This window comes from Alosa alosa, chromosome 12, assembly GCF_017589495.1.
Source record: "Alosa alosa isolate M-15738 ecotype Scorff River chromosome 12, AALO_Geno_1.1, whole genome shotgun sequence".
NCBI classification, from domain to species: Eukaryota; Metazoa; Chordata; class Actinopteri; order Clupeiformes; family Clupeidae; genus Alosa; species Alosa alosa.
This window is the reverse complement of record NC_063200.1, coordinates 868,747-891,484: the sequence shown is the minus strand read 5'-3', so window position 1 is coordinate 891,484 and position 22,738 is coordinate 868,747. Positions and strand designations below refer to the sequence as shown.

The window sequence follows — 22,738 nt, the reverse complement described above, 5'->3', positions numbered from 1 at the left end:
CAAATTATTTGAATAATATGGAAAACAAGAGCAAACAATAAACATCAATGAATGGAGAGATAGAGTGTGTGTGTGTGTGTGTGCAGTATGTGTAGTGTGTGTGTGTGTGTGTGTGTGTGTGTGTGTATGTGTGTCTATATACATAAGTTAAGACATCCATGCTAAAGTTGACTAAAAAGAGGAATACAAAATCATCTTTTGGAAATTGATCTTAATGTCTTAAAAATAAAAAAAAAATAAGAGGAAAAATCCGACCTTTAAGGACACCAATTTTCTTTGTGAATGAATCATGTATCGTAAATAAATAAATGTTATTCCTTAAAGGAATTATCCGGAGTAAAATGCACTTTAGATCAATTTACGGATGATTGGGAGTACATACGTTGAGTTGACATCAAAATCATGTCATTTGGATGTGTTTTGAGAAAGTTCGATTTTACCGTTTTTAGTCAAAACTCGTTAGCCTGGAAGTGACAGGGCATATAATTTCGCCGCTACAAAACGCTATTTACCTTTCCGGAAATGTTGCTGCTGCAGCTGGCATCTTTAGGGGAAAGTCCGTAGGAGTCGACATTTCCGGAAAGGTACTGGCTTGATGAAATTCATTCTGGACTCTCTATCCGACCACATAAAGACCTCGGGATACTTCGGTTTGGCTTTAGGGACCCTCTACTCACTACCACGTAAGTGTAATGTTGTTTGGAACTGTAGAAGAGGTATAAAAATAGTGTTTTGTAGCGGCGAAATGACATGCCCTGGTCACTTCCAGGCTAACGAGTTTTGACTAAAAATGGTAAAATCGAACTTTCTCAAAACACATCCGAATGACATGATTTTGATGTCAACTCAACGTATGTTCTCCTAACATTCGTAAATTGATCTAAAGTGCATTTTCCTAATTCCTTTAAAATACAGGGGGCATAAGTACGGACATCCTTATGTTAAATTCCCATAGAGGCAGGCAGATTTTTATTTTTAAAGCCCAGTTATTTCATGGATCCAGGATACGATGCATGCAAAGTTCCCTTGGCCTTTGGAATTAAAATAGCCCCACATCATCACATACCCTTCACCATACATAGAGATGGGCATGGTGTCATTTCAGTTAGCCTATTAGCTGGTTTGATTTGGAATTAAAATAGCCCCACATCATCACATACCCTTCACCATAAATAGAGATGGGCATGGTGTCATTTCAGTTAGCCTATTAGCTGGTTTGATTTGAAATTAAAATAGCCCCACATCATCACATACCCTTCACCATACATAGAGATGGGCATGGTGTCATTTCAGTTAGCCTATTAGCTGGTTTGATTTGGAATTAAAATAGCCCCACATCATCACATACCCTTCACCATACATAGAGATGGGCATGGTGTCATTTCAGTTAGCCTATTAGCAGTTAGCCTATTAGCTGGTTTGATTTGCATTGAGAGATGACCTTACGGAAAGTACCCCATGCCAATATCTAGATATGATGAAGGGTATGTGATGACTATTTTAATTCCAAAGGCCAACTTCTGCACAGCACTGGATGTGTGTGTGTGTGTGTGTGTGTGTGTGTTCAGGAGGGAGGCTCCTACTCACTCGGAGTTGTGCCAAAGGACCCGGTCATCAGTGGACTGCCAGCACCTGCGAGGACAGAGGATCGTTCCGCTTCAGAATCTTCTCTTACAGATATTTCATTTCATTTTATTTCTATTCCACAAGAAACTAACAGCACAGGCAGCCTCTCCCCTGGGGGATATGAGCTATAAACACAGTTATTTCTGGATCACTACAGAGAGAGCATCTGAGAGTCCAACCGAAGGCCTTTTATTTGCCTGACCTGTGGTAGAGGCTGGTACCAGTCACTAGTGGCTCTGATCCGGCCAGTGGCCAAGATCCATGCAAGTCATGTCCAAACAATACTGGTTTGCCACCAAACAATACTGCCCATATATGCTTCAAATGGTTTTAAAAATGTGTCTTGGGGAATCTGATTACAAACACACAGCACTAAATAGAAAATAGGCACCAAGATACATTGGGATTCCATCAGTCAAATCACTTGCCGAGCTGGTCAGAGATGCATCTGAGCACAAATCTCTGGTAACATGTGTTAATGCATCATGAGGTAACGTATGTTAATGCATCATGAGGTAACGTGTGTTAATGCATCATGAGGTAACGTGTGTTAATGCATCATGAGGTAACGTGTGTTAATGCATCATGAGGTAACGTGTGTTAATGCATCATGAGGTAACGTATGTTAATGCATCATGATGCGTCTCCAATAACGAGAGTTCTGATGGATGTTCTAATGTGATGGAGGCGGTAATGAAAAGAACTCACAAATATAAGTAGCACTGCATGTTGTGGCACTGCATGGTGTAGCACTGCATGTTGTGGCACTGCATGTTGTAGCACTGCATGTTGTCACTGCATGTTGTAGCACTGCATGTTGTCACTGCATGGTTCTCACAATGCCAAAGCTTGTTTGTGGTGTGCGCTGTGGATCCACATTAGAACCCTAGAGGCCTTGGAACATTCCAACTGCTGGAATTCTCCTGTACAAGGCCTGTTCTCATCTCCACATTCATTTGCACTGACTACTGGTCTTATGACGCTTCATTTCTTTATAAAAACCTGGAGGAATAAATCCTTCAACTGGGGCCTTGTGTTTTCCTGTCAAGTAGAGCTGGAGTGAGTAGCAGAGGCCAAGTGGCAAACTTGTTGGAAACTGACCATTTCAGTCCACATCATTGGAAACTGACTATTTCAGTCCACATCATTGGAAACGCAAAAAGCACCAGCTCCTGTGATAAAGTGAAGTTGGTATGCATCTGTTTTTTTCTAAACGGATTACTCAACAGAGAGAGAAGTGGACACAAATAGATATATCCCTAGAAATAGATATATCCTCTCAGAGCCACTCAGAATATCCACCCAGAGCTGAAGTTCACCTCCAACAATAATTTTAGAATGTGAAATATTCTTCACTGGTGACACCACATCCATTACCAGTGCTGGAAAAATATGCTCCACACCACCACACATCATCGACCACAAATTATCCAACACATGGAGGAATATGCTCCACACCACCACACATCATCGACCACAAATTATCTAACACATGGAGGAATTTACAAAATGCTATTTGGACTCAAAATATGACCACAGCCCAGTCCAGCACATTTTTTCCACAAAAATAAATCACGCTGAAAGGCCTATATGATTCTAACTGTCTCACTAAATTGCATTATCCACACTCAATTCTCACTGGTATCTGCTAGACAAAAAGTACCAAAACATGATTAGTTCATAGATTTCACATGTAAAATGCATTTTATACAACCCCACCCCCATCTTGCCTGTTCATAATTCTGAGAAATTCTTGAATTGTGTGCATGTGTGCGTGTACATGTTTATGTTTATGTGTGTGTGTGTGTGTGTGTGTGTGTGTGTGTGTGTGTGTTTGCCTGCCTCACAAGTTTGTGTGTGTTTGTGCATGTGCATGCATGCGTATATGTCTACTGTGTGAGTATGTGTCATAATGTGGGATTACTGTGAATGTATGTGTGTGCGTGTGTATCTGTTTATGCACATGTGTGCACATGGAATGGGTTAACATGACCCTGGAGGCAAACATACGAGGAAAAAATTGGTCATCCTAGGCCCTACGGTTCTGAAGATATTCACAGAAAACTGTGTCTGCCCTACCCTCCTTCCTTTCGGGGTCCAGTACAGCAGGGGGCTACAGATCAAAACAAAAATGATGGTTCCATGCTATCCATGTTGGGTTACATGCCCACCAAGTTTCGTCTACCCTGGTCTTTCAGTGTCCCGGGAATCCTTGACGGAAATTTGGACATGCGAAAAAGAAAAAAAAAAAAAAAAAATCTGACTAAACCTATATGACCGCCGCTTCGCTGCGCGGCGGTCATAAATAGTGAAACCAGAATAAAAAATAAAAAAACATATAAGAGCGATATGCAAGACAATATGAGAGACAGACTCAATCTGATAGACCTTTTTTTATAAACGGTAAACCTTCACTGTATCAAACTGAAGAGCTGAATAACAACTCACCAGTTGAGCTCTGGGAGTTGCCATCCACCGCCGAGGGATGCATTTTTCCCTCCATTTTTAGAACGAAGGAACTTTCTGGAACAGAGCGAGATTGAGGCAAAAGTGAGATGATTGGTCTCCAACAGACCCCAACAGACATTAACGGGTGTGAACCGATCAGAGATTGACACAACAGAAGGGTTATATAAGTGAGCTAGAAATATGAGGTAGTCTTTGGGCCGCGACAGAGACATGCGCCACTATGACCTACTTCAGTTCTGTCCCAATTTTATGAAGCTTGACATGTCGAACAGCAGCCAGAGAATTCTGAAACAACTGCATTTTAGCAGTTTAGCATTTCTCAGGAATGCTACCACAGCTGACGTCTGACTACCCATAACGTTAGCACTGGATTTAAACAATGAAAAATGCTTTTAACAGTGCAAAATACACATTTTGTGAAGGGTGCCAAGACTTTTCACCGTATTCACTTCCCGCAGCATTTTGGTGGTATTTTGTGTTGAATTTGGGGAAACCAATTGTTGTTTCAGTTGTGTTGAGCTATTGAAATGGTCCTGCTTTGTTTGTTTTCTCAAAAAAAAAAAAAAAAAAAAAAACTCCAAAAGTACTTAATTTTTTTTGCTTAAAAAACTAAATTTCTAAAGGGGTGACAAGACTTTTGTCAATGACTGAGCCCAGAAGACGTCTCTGGTCTTATACAGAGTTGTACCAGGAAATGTCCTCTATAAGACCACAGGAAATGTCCTCTATAACACCAGAGGCGTCTTCTGTCCCCAGAGTTGTACCCGAAATTAGAGAAATTCTGAAACTGTTATCTATCTCTCTCTATATACAGTTTATGGAAAAGGAGTGGAAAAGCAGTATATAAATGCACTCCATCTACAATTTAACATATACACACACACACACACACACACACACTGTATATACTGAAATACACCTGTACAGTACCATGCCTTACCTGAAGGTCCCCGATCAGACCGGCTTGAGGTGTATTTGTTGACATTCTTTTTCTGTTGTGAACGAGGTGACTGCATGTCAAAGGAATGACCTGTGAGAGGACAAACATTTCACACAATCCAATCAGACAGATGCAATATTCACACCAACCATTCAGAGAGAGAATAGAGATTCACATCAACCAATCAGAGAGAACAAAGATTCACACCAACCAATCTGAAGTGGCCATTTTGTCACAGGCGGTGGATTAGACCACCTACCTAGGGGCGTGTGCAGGGCCACATGCTCCTGGTAAGGGTTGAAGTACTTGTACTGCTTCCCACAAAACTCACAGGTGTAACTTCCTGTTTCTGCAAGAAAAGAGCAGAGAAGGCAGATGAGGCTTTAGTGTTACGAGCCAGCGACAAACCACTGAACCCATTCTGGAGCAAAATAATGGATCAACCTGAGATCAGTGCAGTGAGAACATACAAACCACTGCACCTCTTCTGGAGCAAAATAATGGATCAACCTGAGATCAGTGCAGTGAGGACATTAGAGAGTGAAATGGGACTTGGGCTGAGGCAAAGGACAGGCTATTTATATTGGGACAGGCTATTTCTTAAGAGTTGATGGAAATTGAGAAACACAAGAAAACAAACTCAAAAAATAAACTCAAATTGTATGTTGTCTATATTGGATAATGGTATGTAAACACAAAACATCAACATACTAGGTCCTATCTTCTGGTAGCCCTCGACCTCTTCCTTTGGCTCCTCCACTGGAATCACATGGTCGTACGGGTCTGATGAAACGCCAAAACAAGAGGAGAGTCACCAAAGACACATGCTGTAATATCAATATCATAACAATCCCATGCTATAATATCAATATCATAACCATCCCATGCTGCAAGAGTGGTGCAAGACGCCTTTTCTTTTGCTCAGACAGGATTCCGTTCAAACACTACGTTGCTCTGGTTTTCATCATTTAAACATGTAAGGTATGTCATTAGTCCAAACTGGATTTCCCCTGGGGATCAATAAAGTATCTATCTATCTATCTATCTATCTATTTGAAATAGCTGACGTCCTCTAAAGCAAAAGACAACGACAGCACCCAGTGTCATTATATCCTTGTTGGTTTGTTTGTTTATCTGTAATGTGTAAACTGTTGGTTTATCTGAAATGTGTAAACTGTTGCCAAATACAAATGTAACTGATTAAAATAAAATTTTATAAAACTTAAGGGAGTGACAGAACTGTATTTCAAATGGGTTTGCAATTAATTGGCAAACTGATATACACCCATGAATAAACAAACTGATATACACCCATGAATAAAGATGTAAGCAGTGGGCCACGTCCAGATACACCGTGGCATCCCAACATGAACTGGCTGGTTTGGGAAAAGGTGTCCTTACCATCTACTGCATGCAGGTCACGGTGCATCCCAACATGAACTGGCTGGGTTGGGAAAAGGTGTCCTTAAACATGAACTGGCTGGGTTGGGAAAAGGTGTCCCTCATCATCTACCGTACACCGTGGCATCCCAACATGAACTGGTTGGTTTGGGAAAAGGTGTCCTTACCATCTACTGCATGCAGGTCCCAACATGAACTGGCTGCCTCCTGGAAGCATGAACTGGCTGGGTTGGGAAAGGTGTCTGCATGCAGTACTTCCCAACATGAACTGGCTGGGTTGGGAAAGGTGTCCCTACCATCTACTGTATTTTTTGTATTTTTTCCACAGACATCACAAGTGTAGCGGAAGGAGTCTGTAAACAGACCAACAACATACTACATAACACACCTGTAAACAGACCAACGACTAACGAACAACACTCCACTCTTTAATAAAGACATGGTGCTCGTGCTGATGGCATACTAACGAACAACACTCCACTCTTTAATAAAGACATGGTGCTCGTGCTGATGGCATACTATGGCATAAAGACATGGTGCTCGTGCTGATGGCATACTAACAACAACTCCCACTCTTTAATAAAGACATGGTGCTCGTGCTGATGGCATACTAACTAACAACGCCCACTCTTTAATAAAGACATGGCATGGCACTAACGAACAACACTCCACTCTTTAATAAAGACATGGTGCTCGTGCTGATGGCATACTAACCAGAGCCATATAAAGGTAGAGTTGCGACAATGGGTGTTCAAAATTCGTTAAGGTCACGTGGTTCATGTAAATGTAGCCTGGGTAATTCTGCTGCTGCTCATTTTCTTACACTCCCGTTACGTCACTAAGTAGGGTGAGGGTGGGCATTGACTAATTAAGTCACCTGACATTATGGGAGCGGGCATATCTATAGGCACCTGGGGTCCTTAGGTCAGTAGCGTTTCACACATCAAATGCGGCTGTGTGAGTGGCAGTGGTTCGGGTGCGGCGTCAAGTTGAAGGTAGGCCTGAAATGTTTCCTCATAGACGTTTGTTGCGTTTGATTAGAGTGCGGCCATTGGATATTAAGTGGGTGTCTGTTTTGTTATCGCGTGTGACTGAGCAGACGCCAGCAAGGTCAGCTGTGAGGCAGCTCCACCAATGCTTGGAGGGGCGAGCTAATTGTGTCAAAGTTCTCCGTATGTGATCAAGGTACGCTATCTAGCACAGTAGTCACATTAGTTTGTCCTGGCTGCCTTGTTTGTAATGTGCCGCTGTGTTTATCTCCCATCAGCACTTCGCTGGCTATTGTGGCCGCCAGCGAGGGGGAAGTGTAAATGTCCAAGAGCTTGTGCTAACTTTCACCGCAACAGGTATGTTGAGTTTACGGGAGTGTTTATGATCTACCTTTGGGGGAAATGGGTATTATGTGTGAATGGCTTGGCAAAGGGGATGAGTAGGTGAATGTATCTTCGTTGGCTGTAGTTTTTAGCCCTAGCTGCAGTCATAGCCCAAGTTCCTTTTAGTGAAGGCTGATGGTCATTGCATGTTTGAGTTAACTATGATGTATCGGACTGCCTGTACCATGCTATATGTTATGCTGCAAAGTGTGGTAAATTACAGTGTTTAATGTGGTTTGCTTTTTCTTTGATTGTGTTGTGTTTTTTTAGATCCAGACTGCTACATGGTGTTGCTAAGCTGCTGTTCTCTACACTGTATGTTTGTATGACTGGTATGGTTCTTAGACTGTGCATATTTTACATGTGTGTTTTGTTTGCCCCTTCTAGCCTGTGGCTAGGTGTATGTAAGAGCGTATAGGCCGTTCTGTGAGCCACAGGTTAGAGGGGCTTTTCTTTTCTTTTACCCCTGTCTTCCCTTGTCTTCCCCTTAAGGCCCTAAGTAATTTCAGATACAGTCGAGCCTGGGTAGTGTGAGGGGCTACTGGATAGCGGGTTCCCTTAAAAGTTCACTCAATGACTGGTTGTAGTGCTGTGTGTGAGCCTTAATGCCTTTAGTTAGGCTTTCCTTAGCGACAGAAGATTTGCAGTGCAGTGTATTGTGAATTCTTAGCGTGTATTACTTCAAGAAGTGCGATCATCATTCACGTGTGGTAGTGAGACCTAACATCCTGTTAGTATTTCATCTCTCAGTCACTCGACTAGTCTAAACTTGATGGCTGTAACTTCCCCTTCCCCCCTCCATGTGTAATTGTTGACCAACCACAGCAACACCTTAAGTATTTAATAAAGACTGTATTTTTATACTTTTCTAAACACCTGTCTTTGTACATTCATTGGGATAGAGTTCCCCTTGCTCTAATATCAGACACTACTTATCTCAAGGGGTGGTGTAGTCAGCTGTGCAAGTGATTGACAATGGATTAGAATGCATTAAATAGACTACTGTTCAATGATAGACAGAGCCACGATTTTGGTTAATTGACAGTCAATAAATGCATTGATATACAATATTTATAACACAGTTTACATTATTGTTAAACTATGTAGTTATCCTACCATTTCAACAATATTAAATTAAATTCCAGACCTTATATCTTAGCCTGCTATATAAGGTGACGCCGTTTTTCGCCCTTTAATGATGTGTCACTTAATATTAATTTCTGTACAAAAGAAGAGATTCTTTAGAAAAACGAATTGCACCCACCCCATAAGTGTATCTAAATTATCGCTATATAAAATAAATGACCTCATACAGTGACTCGAAAAGCTGTAAACAGTGTTTTTGAGACTGCGTGTAGCCTACAAAAGCGCATGGAGCTCCTGTGAAATTTTGATTGCAACGAGAAACTGTAACACAGCTAGTCTAACATTACTTGTTTGAGCTTTCTACCCAGCGCTTCCTCTGGTAGTCACTGATCTGAGCTAATGAGCTTAATTACCTAGCCAAGCCTAGCCTATCGTCAGCGCAGAATAAAAAAAATTAAACGTTTTTTAACATCTCCAGTGTAATGGTGGGCATTCTAAGTTAACCGTAGCATTACCTACCTATTTAGTAACCCCATGGTAATGCGAGTGATCATAATAAAATATAAAACGTGACATGTAAGTCCTTCGATAAATAACCAGGATATGAATTCATAAACATGAACATCGTTTGTCATTCACCGTGCTGTGAACAGCAGATGCTAGGCTAAAGAGCTTGAGACAGGTGAGGTGTGCATTGTGTCAGAAAATAGCAATTTGATCAGTGATCATGCATCATCAGCGCAAGCTTGGTTTGAAACTTTCTGGGGATGGGGATTTTACACGATCCTTCATCACTGGGCTAGTGTGCCCTGCTGTGTTAATATGACCTGCTGATGCTAACAGCTGCAGCTCCCTCAAATCTGTGTTCTCTCATGCATAGGCTAGCTTTTGCTAATGAAAATGAATGCAAAAAAAAAAAAAAAAAAAAAGAGTCCTTCTCCGAACTGAAGAAACGTTTACGTTACCAACAATGTTAACAACAAACTCAGTTTCACTGCTGCAAGTAGGCCTACAAAGTTGGCTGTAAATATGCTTCGCCATATTTAACGAACCAGCTAGCTTTGTGATAACAAAATCTTACCTTTTATGTGTTTAGTCCACTGAAAGTTATCCACATATCAAACGATTAAATTCACAGTTATGGAGGAATTGTTTTGGGGAAGCAGTTGCACTTTATCCCACTTTTGCTGCCCTTTTTAAAATTAAACCACTTAAATCCATAGCCTAGATGAGCATTGCATAACGTTACAACTATGTTGACATAATGGTAAAGCTAAAAGCCCAAGACACGCCACGCCATAAAAGTTGTAGGCTACAAACGCAAAAAAACTTAATGACAGCTCGCTTTGTGGTGTTGCCTAGTGCTGCCTAATTTAAATGGTATAGGCAAGGTTTATCTTATATTAGGTTATTATGTGTGGCACATTTATTGGGCTTTAGCCTCTTTTAATTTATTTGATAAGGAACTGATAAAAACTGAGCAGCAGAAAAGCTGTCATAGTCGATACATAAATAGTTTATTATTATAATTAGGTTATTAATACTATTACTTTACTACTATTACTGTTATTATTATTATTATTCGGATGAGCCAATAATGTAAATCTGAGTCTGAAATGTTGGCTACAAACAGTCTGTAACTGCATTGCTGCTATTATAAATTGTTAACTTTGGGGAACTATTTGAGGCTTCCATTAGCCGCCATTGTTGAAAAAAAAAATGGAACATTAGCGTCAATGGAGTTGTCGCAACTCTACCCTTATATGGCTCTGATACTAACTAACAACGCTCCACTCTTTAATAAAGACATGGTGCTCGTGCTGATGGCATACTAACTAACAACGCTCCACTCTTTAATAAAGACATGGTACAAAATGTCCCCAATGTCTCATCTGCCAAATAGCAATCAATAACGCTCATTCATATTCCAATATGCAATAAGATTGTTCAGTAATATTCACAGGTAAAAGCAAGAGTGAATAGAATTCAGCAGACCGTTTTATCTAGTGTCGGTGACAGGCAATGTTCACCACACTCCGATATGTCGTTTATATCGCAAACTACAGACATATTCTAATTTGTACAGTCAGGTTAAACTGCTGAGGAATGCTGGGCCAGACTAATGCAACAACACTGGAATACAAACCACTCGGACTTCAAGGTGAATTCACTGTAGCTTTTTATAATTCCCAGCTACAACAGTTTTAGTTTCCTTTAAAAAAAAAAAAATAATTTCAAAGGCCCTAAATGGGCCGTTTTAATGACATGTTTGAAGAAGGTTTCCTAGGAATACTAGATTGGAGATAAAAATAATTACTATATTTATATCTCTTTACATCTGGCGAGGGACAAATCTTAAACAAAGAAATTGACAAGGCAAGCATGAAGGTAACACACCAGCATAGGTTAACCCAGTGTGAAGGTAACACACCAGAATAGGTTAACCCAGTGTAAGGGGTATATAAGTAACTAACAGTGTAAGGGGTATATATAAGTAACTAATAATGGAGACTTTTATGCCTTTGTTTTCTGAGGGAAATGAAGCCCTACAACTCTTCTATTAAGTTATTAATTAGAGCGGTACTGTGTTATTAAATAGAGCGGTACTGTGTGTTATTAAATAGAGCGGTACTGTGTTATTAAATAGAGCGGTACTGTGTGTTATTAAATAGAGCAGTACTGTGTGTGTGTCATATACTCACTGTTTACTACCGGGGAGGCACCGTCTCCTGAGACACCCTCAGACTCTACAAGGACAGAAATGGAGTTTATCATCATCATCATCATAACCTACAAGACATCATCATAATCTACATGACATCCTCATAACCTACATGACATAATCATATCATCATAACCTACATGACATCATAACCTACAGAAAATAACCTACATGACGTCGTCATAACCTACATGACGTCGTCATAACCTACATGACGTCATAACCTACATGACGTCATAACCTACATGACAAGCTACATGACAGAAAAGGAGTTTATTCATCATAACCTACATGACAAAGTGCATCTTCAGCAGTAACAGCAGTGGTAACATGGAAGATCACGGTCATATTGGCTTATAACTGATATTCAAATCACTGTATGAAATCTGACTAATGTATTTACAATAGAACATAACATACGATCAAATGTATAGTAGCCTGGGAGAACCCAGACAAACCAAATTTGAATTTGCTCTGCAGGTCAGTCTGGCAAAGAGGCTATTGACACCCATTTCCAAAGTTCCAAAAACCCAGGTACCGATCACAATCTTTTATCTGGCATGGGGCAGGCTTTACATGGTGACAAATAGAGCAGTGCAAAACCGGTGGTAGGTTTAAACAGTTATGGATGTGTAAAACAGGGTTAGAGTTATGGATGTGTAAACCAGGGTTAGAGTTATGGATGTGTAAAACAGGGTTAGAGTTATGGATGTGTAAAACAGATTTAGAGTTATGGATGTGTAAACCAGGGTTAGAGATATGGATGTGTATTTTCTTTGGAACGGAGTCAACAACTGCATTTAAAACCTTTGTTTACAAGAAAGATTAAATATGCACTTCTGAAACGATTTGGTAAGAGTTTAATGCACCAATTGGAGTTTAATTTCACTGCTGGTTACGCCCCTGGAGGTCATAGGTCAATGAAGCCTTTCCAGACCCACTCTCCATCTTAATTGAGATATGCGGTCTGGTGTGAACCAGGCTAAATGTATAGCACATGTTACTAGCCAGTGTCTTCAGTGTGATCATGTAATGTGCCATGAAGATTTGAGAATATTTAGGGATATTTAGGGTCTGTCTCTCTCTCTCTCTCTCGGAGCAGGTCGATGAAACACATAACGAACAGCTCGCATGATAATTAAAAAAAAAAGTCAAGATGGCTTCAGAAAATCCTCCAGAGGGCTATATTAAGAGGACAGGTTATTGGCTTGTCCAGTGTACCTTTAGGAATAACCACTGACCCCAAGATACCGTGTCTTTTTTATAGATGCTTGGTGCAGTGTTCTTTTAGAACTCAGCGGTTACTCCTGAAGTGATCTGGATAGGCCAGTAAGTAACCTTGTTTCATAGTCCAATGTTAAGGTCTCCACCAGCAGACAGCCATCTTGTTTTATTTGCTAGCCCACCTTTACCTGTGTTAAAGAGCAACTCGTTTAGGACGGAAGCGCCACTTTAAAGTGTAAAAGCATAATTAGGACGGAAGCGCACTTTAAAGACCAAATGGCCTCCTGAATGGGAGTGCTATGGGCACTACTAGCATCAGAATCACTATTTTTAAAATACACTATGTATCCTAGGGTCTCTACATGATCTCGAGCATCGTTTGTGTGTACACAAAATTACACTTGGTTTGATGTATCCCTAGGGTCTCTACATGATCTCCCATTCAACTCCTAGCAGCCCTCCCATTCAACTCCTAGCAGCACTCCCATTCAACTCCCCTAGCATTGAGAACATTGTTTGTGTGTACAGAGTTCACTAAAAAGAAACGTTTTGAACAACTAACTCACTTTGACTGGCAAGATGGCGGCAAGCGGAGAAATCCTAGCAGCACTCCCAGCAGCACTCCCATTCAAATCCTAGCAGCACTCCCATTCAAATCCTAGCAGCACTCCCATTCAAATCCTAGCAGCCCTAGCAGCACTCCCATTCAAATCCTAGCAGCACTCCCATTCAACTCCCATTCAAATCCTAGCAGCACTCCCATTCAAATCCTAGCAGCACTAGCAGCACTCCCATTCAAATCATAGCAGCACTCCCATTCAAATCATAGCAGCACTCCCATTCAACTCCTAGCAGCACTCCCATTCAAATCCTAGCAGCCCTAGCAGCACTCCCATTCAAATCATAGCAGCACTCCCATTCAAATCCTAGCAGCACTCCCATTCAAATCCTAGCAGCCCTAGCAGCACTTTCAAATCCTATTCATTCAAATCCTAGCAGCCCTAGCAGCACCTGCAAATCCTAGCAGCTTGCCCTAGCAGGTTGCAGCACTCCCATTCAAATCATAGCACCTGTTCAGCCCTGGCTGGAAGGTGAACATGCCTCTGACAGAATTATGCTTTTAAACTAAAGTTTGACTCTCAAGTTCACAAAAGATGGTTTTGTGTTTAAGTGTGTGCAGGTTGTGAACACCTGTTCTTCCCTGTGGAAGGTGTGTGTGTGTGTGTGTGTGTGTCTCACCTCTGTGTGCCCGAACATGAGTTTGAAAGCAGTTGTAGTACTTGTACTTCTTCCCACAAATTCCACACACATAAGAACCTGCAGAAGAGAACACACACATTCCACACACACATAAGAACCTGCAAAAGAGAACACACACATTCCACACACACATAAGAACCTGCAGAAGAGAACACACACATTCCACACACATAAGAACCTGCAGAAGAGAACACACACATTCCACACACGAGAACCTGCAGAAGAGAACACACACATTCCACACACACATAAGAACCTGCAGAAGAGAACACACACATTCCACACACACATAAGAACCAGCAGAAGAGAACACACACATTCCACACACACATAAGAACCTGCAGAAGAGAACACATTCCACACACATAAGAACCTGCAGATAAGAACACATTCCACACACACATAAGAACCAGCAGAAGAAGCAAGCCATAGTTTCTCTACAGGATTGTATGCTAGACGTGTGTTTTTCAGACCAACTACAGACCACATAACTCCCTAAAAACCTTCACCATAAAACCTAGACTACATGCACCTCAACGTTTGCAGTTTTGCGCTACTTTACCTGAAGTTTCTCAGTTTGCCAGTTATCAAATACAAGGGCTGTAGCCTAAAAGGTGGATGATTATATGTATATAACATAACAACAAGAACTGTACAAACATAACAACAACATAACAACAAGAACTGTACAAAACCGAGAACCGTGATATGAACCGAACCGTGGGTTTTGTGAACCGTGCCACCTACCAATCACAGACATATGAGGAATGTGTACTTCCCCCAAATGGGAAAACCATCACCACCATCACCACCACCAGCATTTACACTGCAAAAACTGCTCATCTAACAAAATCTAACCAAGTGTTATTAATCTTATATCAATATAAAAAAAACTAGTTGGTATTGTTTTCAGTATAAAAAGAGACTTACCTAGCGCTTTCTTGTGAAATCATTTGACTTAATTTAAAAAAAAATTGACTTATTTTAAGACATCTCATCTTGAAAACAAGCAAATTTGTCTGCCAGTGCGTTAAGCAAATTTGTCCTAAAAACAAGCAAATTTGTCTGCCAGTGCATTGAGCAAATTTGTCTTGATAAGACTCCTTAAAATAAGTTAAAGTCTTCTTAAATTAAATCAAAATGATCTTTTGAGGGGGCGCTAGGTAAGTCTTTTCATACTAAAAACAATACCAAATAGATTTTTTAATCTTAATATAAGATCAATAACACTTGGTTAGAATTCATTTTTTGCAGTGTACACAATTCAGCTCGCCTGGGAATATCGTTTATAACTTCTGCAGCTGCAACTATAAGTCCAACTCTGTGAGAAACAGACGCAAAACCAAGACAGGAAGCCAGCTGGCGCAGATATTTTGGTTAAGTTCACTAAGGGGACTTTCTGTTTTACTGTACAATGATGTCATTTGCAAAAGCACTTCCTGTCGGCCATTTAAGGCCAGATCCTGCCCAGTGAAGCTGGCATACCGTTTAGCACTTCCTCTCCCTGCGTTGGCCAGCGTGCTGTTTCACCACCAGGCTACCTGCCCTCATGCTGGGTACTGTGAGTCTGCAAGCACCCGGTAGCAGGGTTCAGGATGCATTAATACACACGTACGCTGGGTAGCAGGGTTCAGGATGCATTAATACACACGTACGCTGGGTAGCAGGGTTCAGGATGCATTAATACACACGTACGCTGGGTAGCAGGGTTCAGGATGCATTAATACACACATACGCTGGGTAGCAGGGTTCAGGATGCATTAATGGACATGTCAACTGAAGTGATCCAATAAGGAAGAATATAGACAGACAGACAGACAGACTACTTTCGTCATTTTCCCCTTCAGCAGTTTGTGTGTGAAATCGGAGCTTGGCAGGTAAATATTTAGGCGTCACAATTCAGCCAAAGAATTTAACATATGGCAGTTTTATCTTTCCTCATTTCAACATCAGTGACTTTCTTTCTGCAAGGTCTTGTTGAACTCTGGTAGCATACTGCATGCGCACGCACACACACACACACACACACAATATGCCTGGAGATATGACTAAATACTAAATGGGGAAAAAAATACAAATGATCTAGTTTGGTTTGTGAAGTAGTTGTTTTGCCAACAGTCCTGTGAAATGTAAAATCTTTCATTTCAGGGATTTTAAAACACATTTGTTAATGATTGCATGACCCAGAAAAACATGTTAAGCCAACCCAAACCAATAAACAGCACATTTGGAAAAACTAAAATATGAACCGATAAACTAAATGCTAATTGACAGCAGTGCTACATGCTACACCTTTCAGTGCCATGCAGAGGTGAAGAGCTCTCCATCCATCGTTAATGTGCCAGGGCGACTCAAGCACAACAACCCCCGACAAGTAGGCTGCCCACTGAGCTACCTCACAACCACTACATTACACTATTACAGGCTCCAGAACAAAATCAAATATGCAGCTCCTACATGTGTGTGTAGGAGCAACTCCCATTTCCACAAATTCTTAATCGTTCCATTTCGTTCACTATGAGCATCATCTTTAAACTAGCACTACATGCTAATGTCTGCAGGTTCATCCCTTTAAACTAGCACTATATGCTAATGTCTGCAGGTTCATCCCTTTAAACTAGCACTATATGCTAATGTCTGCAGGTTCATCCCTTTAAACTAGCACTATATGCTAATGTCTGCAGGTTCATCCCTTTAAACTAGCACTACATGCTAATGTCTGCAGGTTCATCCCTTTAAACTAGCACTATATGCTAATGTCTGCTAGCCTGGCGGGCCATCCTATATCATAGAAATGTATAGTCTGGAATCGACCCATTCACCTCACTTAATCCAACGGGCGGGCAGAGAATGGTCTTTCAAACTGCCTAGGCATGCAATAGGCCAGTGCTTTGACCAATCAGAACTGGCCTATTGCTTTCAAAGAAAAGCACAAGTCCAACTCCTCCAAAGTTGAAGCCAACGCCGATTCAAACAACCGCTCTTCATTCGCCATGGCCACCTTCCTTGTTGTTCACCGTCGCAGGAGTTAAGCCCACTTTAAGACTATCTAACAAAATAGAGCGCTGTGATTGGATGACGTCCACGGCGTCAGCCAATAGAAATCCCTATGGTGTGCTACTAGACGTACAGGCTGAGCAAATTAATTTGCCGCCGCTAGGGTGCGTCTAGATTTCTAGGCTAAATGTCTGCAGGTTCATCCCTTTAAACTAGCACTACATGCTAATGTCTGCAGGTTCATCCCTTTAAACTAGCACTACATGCTAATGTCTGCAGGTTCATCCCTTTAAACTAGCACTACATGCTAATGTCTGCAGGTTCATCCCTTTAAACTAGCACTACAAGCTAATGTCTGCAGGTTCATCCCTTTTATGAATACATCTACACGCACGCACGCGCACACACACATAGAAAGAGACACACAATTGCCAGTTTCTTAAGGAGTCCTGATTGGTTAAAAGTGTCACATGATGAGGAAAGTGTAGTAGCGGATAGCAGGAGGCCCAGAGGGATGCCATGCCAGTACATATCTGCTCATTAACACACACACACACAGTAGCGGATAACAGTAGGCGCAGAGGGACATTTTCATGCCAGTACATATCTGCTCATTAACACACACACACACAGTAGCGGATAACAGTAGGCGCAGAGGGACATTTTCATGCCAGTACATATCTGCTCATTAAAGAATATGGCTTCAGCATACTCATTAAAGTACAAGAGAATCCTAGTAATAGACCCATGTAAAATTGTTTATCTAGATAAGTGGCATTTACTGCTAATTACGACCATCATGACAGTCAAAACCTCCCAATATGAGCATTACATTAATGTTTCAGTCCAATATATCGGCCAATCAACCGCACCACTCTCTGGATCAGTCCAAAATATCGGCCAATCAGCCACACCGCTCTCTGACTGTAGTGCTCTGGAGCAACAAAGTTGATTGTACGGTCCAAGACACTATCGCTGTTTTCTATTTACTGAGCCTGGGCTATGCAGGAACAATGGAGTCATTTGTGTGTGTGTGTGTAGACAGCAAGAGGAGAATTTTTGACCTCCATGGAAACTGGACTATAATCAGGGACTGCGCTTCTATTCGGAGTAGACCAGTCAGCTAAAACAGTATATTTTGCATAGTTCAGACATCACGGCACATGGTAAGGAGCCTACAGTAAATATTTAGTCATCTCAACATGAGCCTTTTGTGTGTGCATGTGTGTGTGCGCGTGCGTCTGTAATCTCATCTGTGTGTATCTACTGTAGTGTAGGGCAGCAACAATTAATTGATTCATTGTTAATAGTTAACAATTTAATCAATTAATCACTACCGATTAATCGGCGGTAATTTCCTGAGGAACCAAAATCAGTTCATATGCACTCACGCCTTCGGCTCACTCGCATGCGTATCGCATCGCATCGCATCACGCCTCGCGGCTCGTCGCATTGCGTCTCTTTATGCATGCATCTGCGCTTGCGCGTAGAGTCATCTTCGTCATCGCAAACCATCGCACTCCGTCATCACGCGGCTAAAACCATCACTCCGTCTCATCGCATGCGTCATCGCCTTGGAATATCGCGGCCGTCATCACGCATCGCATTGCGTCATCGCGACTGCGTCATCGCATGCGTCATCGCTTAGATATCGCGTCATCTGCATCAGGTCATCGCATCATTCATCGCGCTGAATATCGCATCGCATCATCGCATCAGGCTGTCGCATCATCGCGTAGGTCATCGCGTGGAGTCATCGACTGGGTCATCGCGCGTAGCGTCTCATCGCGTGAATATCATCGGTACATCGCATCGCGTAGGTCATCGCGTGGGAATAAATGCGGTGCGTCTCATCGCGCGTGCGGTCATCGCGCATCATCAGGGCGCCGCGCTATCGCATCGTTATCGCATCGCGTGGCGTCATCGCGTAGATAAATGCGGGCCTGCGTCATCGCATCGGAATATCGCGCGTAGCATTTGGGTCTCATCGCATTGGGTAAATAAGCGTGGAATAAATAAGCAGGCTGAATGCATCATCGCGTCATGGCGTCTCTCATCGCATTGAATATGCGGTGAATATCGAATAAATAAGCGTTACAGATAAATAAAAAAAGCATCGATATAATCGCATCGATAAATAAGCATCATCGTCATCGCATCGCGTACAGATAAATAGATGTTAGATAAATAAGATATCATCAGGTCATCGGATGTCGAATATCGCATCGCGTGCGTCATCGCATCGCGTCATCGCGTAGCGTGAATAAATAAGTGGCATTGAATATAAATAAGCATTGCGTCATCGCATTGCGATAAATGAAATTAATGCGTTGCGATAAATAAGCATCGGTCATCGCGTGGGTAATAAGCATCATTTACAGATAAATGGCATTGAATCATCGCATCAGATAATCGCATCGGGTCATCATTGGCCGTCATCGGGTAAAATAAGCATCGCGTGAATAAATAAGCATTGGATATCATCGGATAAATAAGCATCAGATATCGCATTGGATAAATGGTATTTGAATATCGCGTACAGATTAATCGGATAAATCGCGTTGGATCATCGCATCATCATCGCATCGCATCATCGTGATTTAGACCGTCGCGTGAATGCATCGCGTGGAATATCGCGGGGCCAGATAAGCGCATCGATATCGCGTAGGTATCGTCATCGCATTGGAATAAATGGCATTTGGAATATCATCACGGAATAAATAAGCATCAGATAAATAAGATGTTGGAATATTTCGCATTTAAGATCATCGGTCATCGCCTCATCGCTCCCGAATATAAATAAAAAATAAGATATCGCGTTGAATAAATAAGCATCGCGTAAATAAGCATCTCGCACCTCACACTCCTCACACCTCACATCGGGTCAAATGGCATCGGAATAAAATGGCATTGGATAAATGGCATTTGGATAAAATGAAAATGGATAATGTGGATAAAATGGATATGCGATAATGTAAAGATAAATAAATAGATATGTCGTAGATAATCGCGTCGCGTATCGCGTAATGGCATTGGATAAATGGCGCTCCTCACCATTGAATAAATGGCATTGCGATAAATAAGATAAATAGCGTACAGATAAATAGATGTGAATAAATGCGGAATAAATAAGCATCATCGCTCCCCTCACACCTTAATGGTGAATAAATGGCATTGAATAAATAAGTGGGCGCTCCCAATAAATAAAGGCACCTCAAATAAATGGGCGGGCTCCTATCCTCACACCTCAGATAATCTCCCGTCACACCTGCAGCTGGAATATCCATCGCGTCACACCATCATCGCATTGAATAATGGCGATAAATAATAAAGATAAATGCGGAGCTGGAATAAATAAGCGTACAGGCAGGCATCATCAGATAAATAAAAGCATCAGCATTGGATAAATAAGCATTGGGCCGTCAAAAGCGTACGCGTAGATAAATGGTGGATAAATGGCATTTGGATAAATAAGATAAAAGCCGTTGAATAATAAATAAAATATCGCGTAAATAAATGTTTAGATAATCGCATTGAATATAAGCGTGCGACCAAATGGTGACGTTGCGTTAATCATCGACCGTAAGATAAATAGCGTGGATAAATAAGCGTGAATATAAATATAATAAGATAATGGCGAATATGAAATGGCATTTGGAATAAATGGTGGCATTGGAATAAAATGGCATTTTAGATAAATAAAGATAAATCGCGTTACAGATATGTCGCATCGAATAAATAAAGCATCAGATAAATGGGTGCAAGAATAGAAATGGCGTAAAATAAATAAAAAATAAAAATGCTCATCATCGTAGATAAATAAGCGTACAGATAAATGGCATCAGATAAATAAGCATCCGGAATATATAAATGGAGTGTTTGAATATTTGGCATTTGAATAAATAAGATATAGCAAATGGCATTACAGATAAATAAATAAGACCAAATAAAATAAATAAGATAAATATAAGATGCCGTAAAGCATCGGAATAAATATAATGCGGGTAATGGAGCTGAATAAATAAACGATAAATAAGCGTACAGATAAATAAGCGGCTAGACCTCCGCGCTCCTCACCTTCACGCTCCTCCACACCCCCTCACCTTCGCTCCTCATTGCTTCATCGGCGCCTCATCACCTCACGCTCCTGAATAATGCAGATAATGGCACCTCACGCTCCTCACACCTTTTGAATAATGGGCGGAATAATGGCTCCTCACATCCTCACAATAAGATCCTTAAATCGCGTGGCGTGAAAAGATTAAATGCTCCTCACAGATATCGCCGAATATAAATGGCTCCTAAATAAGATATAAATAAGCACCCGGAATAAATAGCCTTCGTGACTGCTCCTCAAAAGCATCGCTCCTCACAGCTTCGCTCCTACAGATAATAAGCCGAATAATACTGTCTCCTTGGAATAAATAAGCACCTCCGCTCCCTCTCGCATCGGAATAAATGCCTCCGTGAGATAAATAAAGCATCCTCACACCTAAATGGGCACGCATCACTCATCATCGCTCCTCATCGTTGATTTGGAATACCATCGCTTCGCTCCTGAATAAATAAGCTCGCGTCATCGACGTGGAATATCTGAATAAGGCGCTAAATGGCCTCCCCAGATAATGGAATAAATAAGCGATAAATGGCTCCTCACAGCTTATAAATAAGCATCTGGCTCCTCCGTACAGATAAATAAAGCTCCTCACACCTTCAGAACTCCTCCACGCTCCTCACCTCCATCGCATTGCCTCGTCTTACAGGGCCTGGCGGAATGCATCGCATCCCATCGCGTCCCGTGGCACGCGGGGCCTGCTCGCGTGGACCTCTGGGTATCGCATCGATAATGCGACCTCTCTCTGAACCTCACACCTAAGATAAATGCGGGACGCTCCTCCACCTCCGCGCTCCTCCGACACCTTAATCTCCTCCACACCTTCGCGTCCGCGTCACCATCGTCGCGTAGATAAATGGCGGTTTAGCTCCTCCACCTTCGTACGATAATAAAGATAATGGCTCCTCACACCTCGTGCTTTAGCTCTGCTCAGCTGCATGACCTGCAGATCTCTGCCGTGTGGACAAAACCAGACATTTGAAGACGCCATCTCAACGTTTAGGAGACGCTAGTCCACATTTGTTCACTATTTTATAGCCTTTTTGTGAAGTCGTATGGAGTATTTTATAGCCTTTTTGTGAAGTCGTATGGAGTATTTTATAGCGTTTTTGTGAAGTCGTGTGGAGTATGTTATAGCGTTGACGCACGGCATACCCTGAGCCTGGGCGCTCCGCGAGCCGCCGATGACCACGCAGATCTCGGCCGGCGGGCCACTCTCGCTAGCCTTGCCGTTGCTGGCGGGCGTGGGTGTTGCCGTGGGAACAGGTGTGGGTGTGGCGGGGGTGGTGACCGGCTCAGTCTTGATGGCGGATGGGGACGGCGAGGGAGTGGGCGTGTCCTGTGTGCTGGCCGCCTCCCCCTGGTCCAGGCCCGGGTTGGGGACCTCCTGAGCACTCATGATGCCCCCTCCACCACACTCACAAAAGAGCCACTACTGGGCCAGCTGGAGGAGAGAGGGAGAGAGAGAGAAAAAGGCAAGACACAATATTCTGATCAAACCTTTGATGTGGGGACTGGACCCAGAT

General features: G+C 42.0%; 1 protein-coding gene and 1 long non-coding RNA gene across 2 annotated transcripts in view; one reads left to right on the top strand and one right to left on the bottom strand.

Annotated features, from left to right (window-relative positions):
* The window catches only part of znf618 (zinc finger protein 618), a 42,526-nt gene that overhangs the window by 12,028 nt on the left and 7,760 nt on the right, over positions 1-22,738 (bottom strand). Inside the window, 10 exon segments of the mRNA XM_048259487.1 lie at positions 1,588-1,632; positions 4,075-4,149; positions 5,036-5,125; positions 5,247-5,384; positions 5,747-5,818; positions 6,604-6,660; positions 6,733-6,789; positions 11,598-11,642; positions 14,081-14,158; positions 22,368-22,656. Coding sequence (XP_048115444.1) covers positions 1,588-1,632; positions 4,075-4,149; positions 5,036-5,125; positions 5,247-5,384; positions 5,747-5,818; positions 6,604-6,660; positions 6,733-6,789; positions 11,598-11,642; positions 14,081-14,158; positions 22,368-22,611 — 901 coding nt within the window. The 5' untranslated portion in view covers positions 22,612-22,656.
* LOC125304943 lies at positions 7,551-8,227 on the top strand. Its single transcript, XR_007195291.1, has 3 exons — positions 7,551-7,621; positions 7,704-7,782; positions 8,080-8,227. It is a non-coding gene; the product is annotated as an uncharacterized LOC125304943 (long non-coding RNA).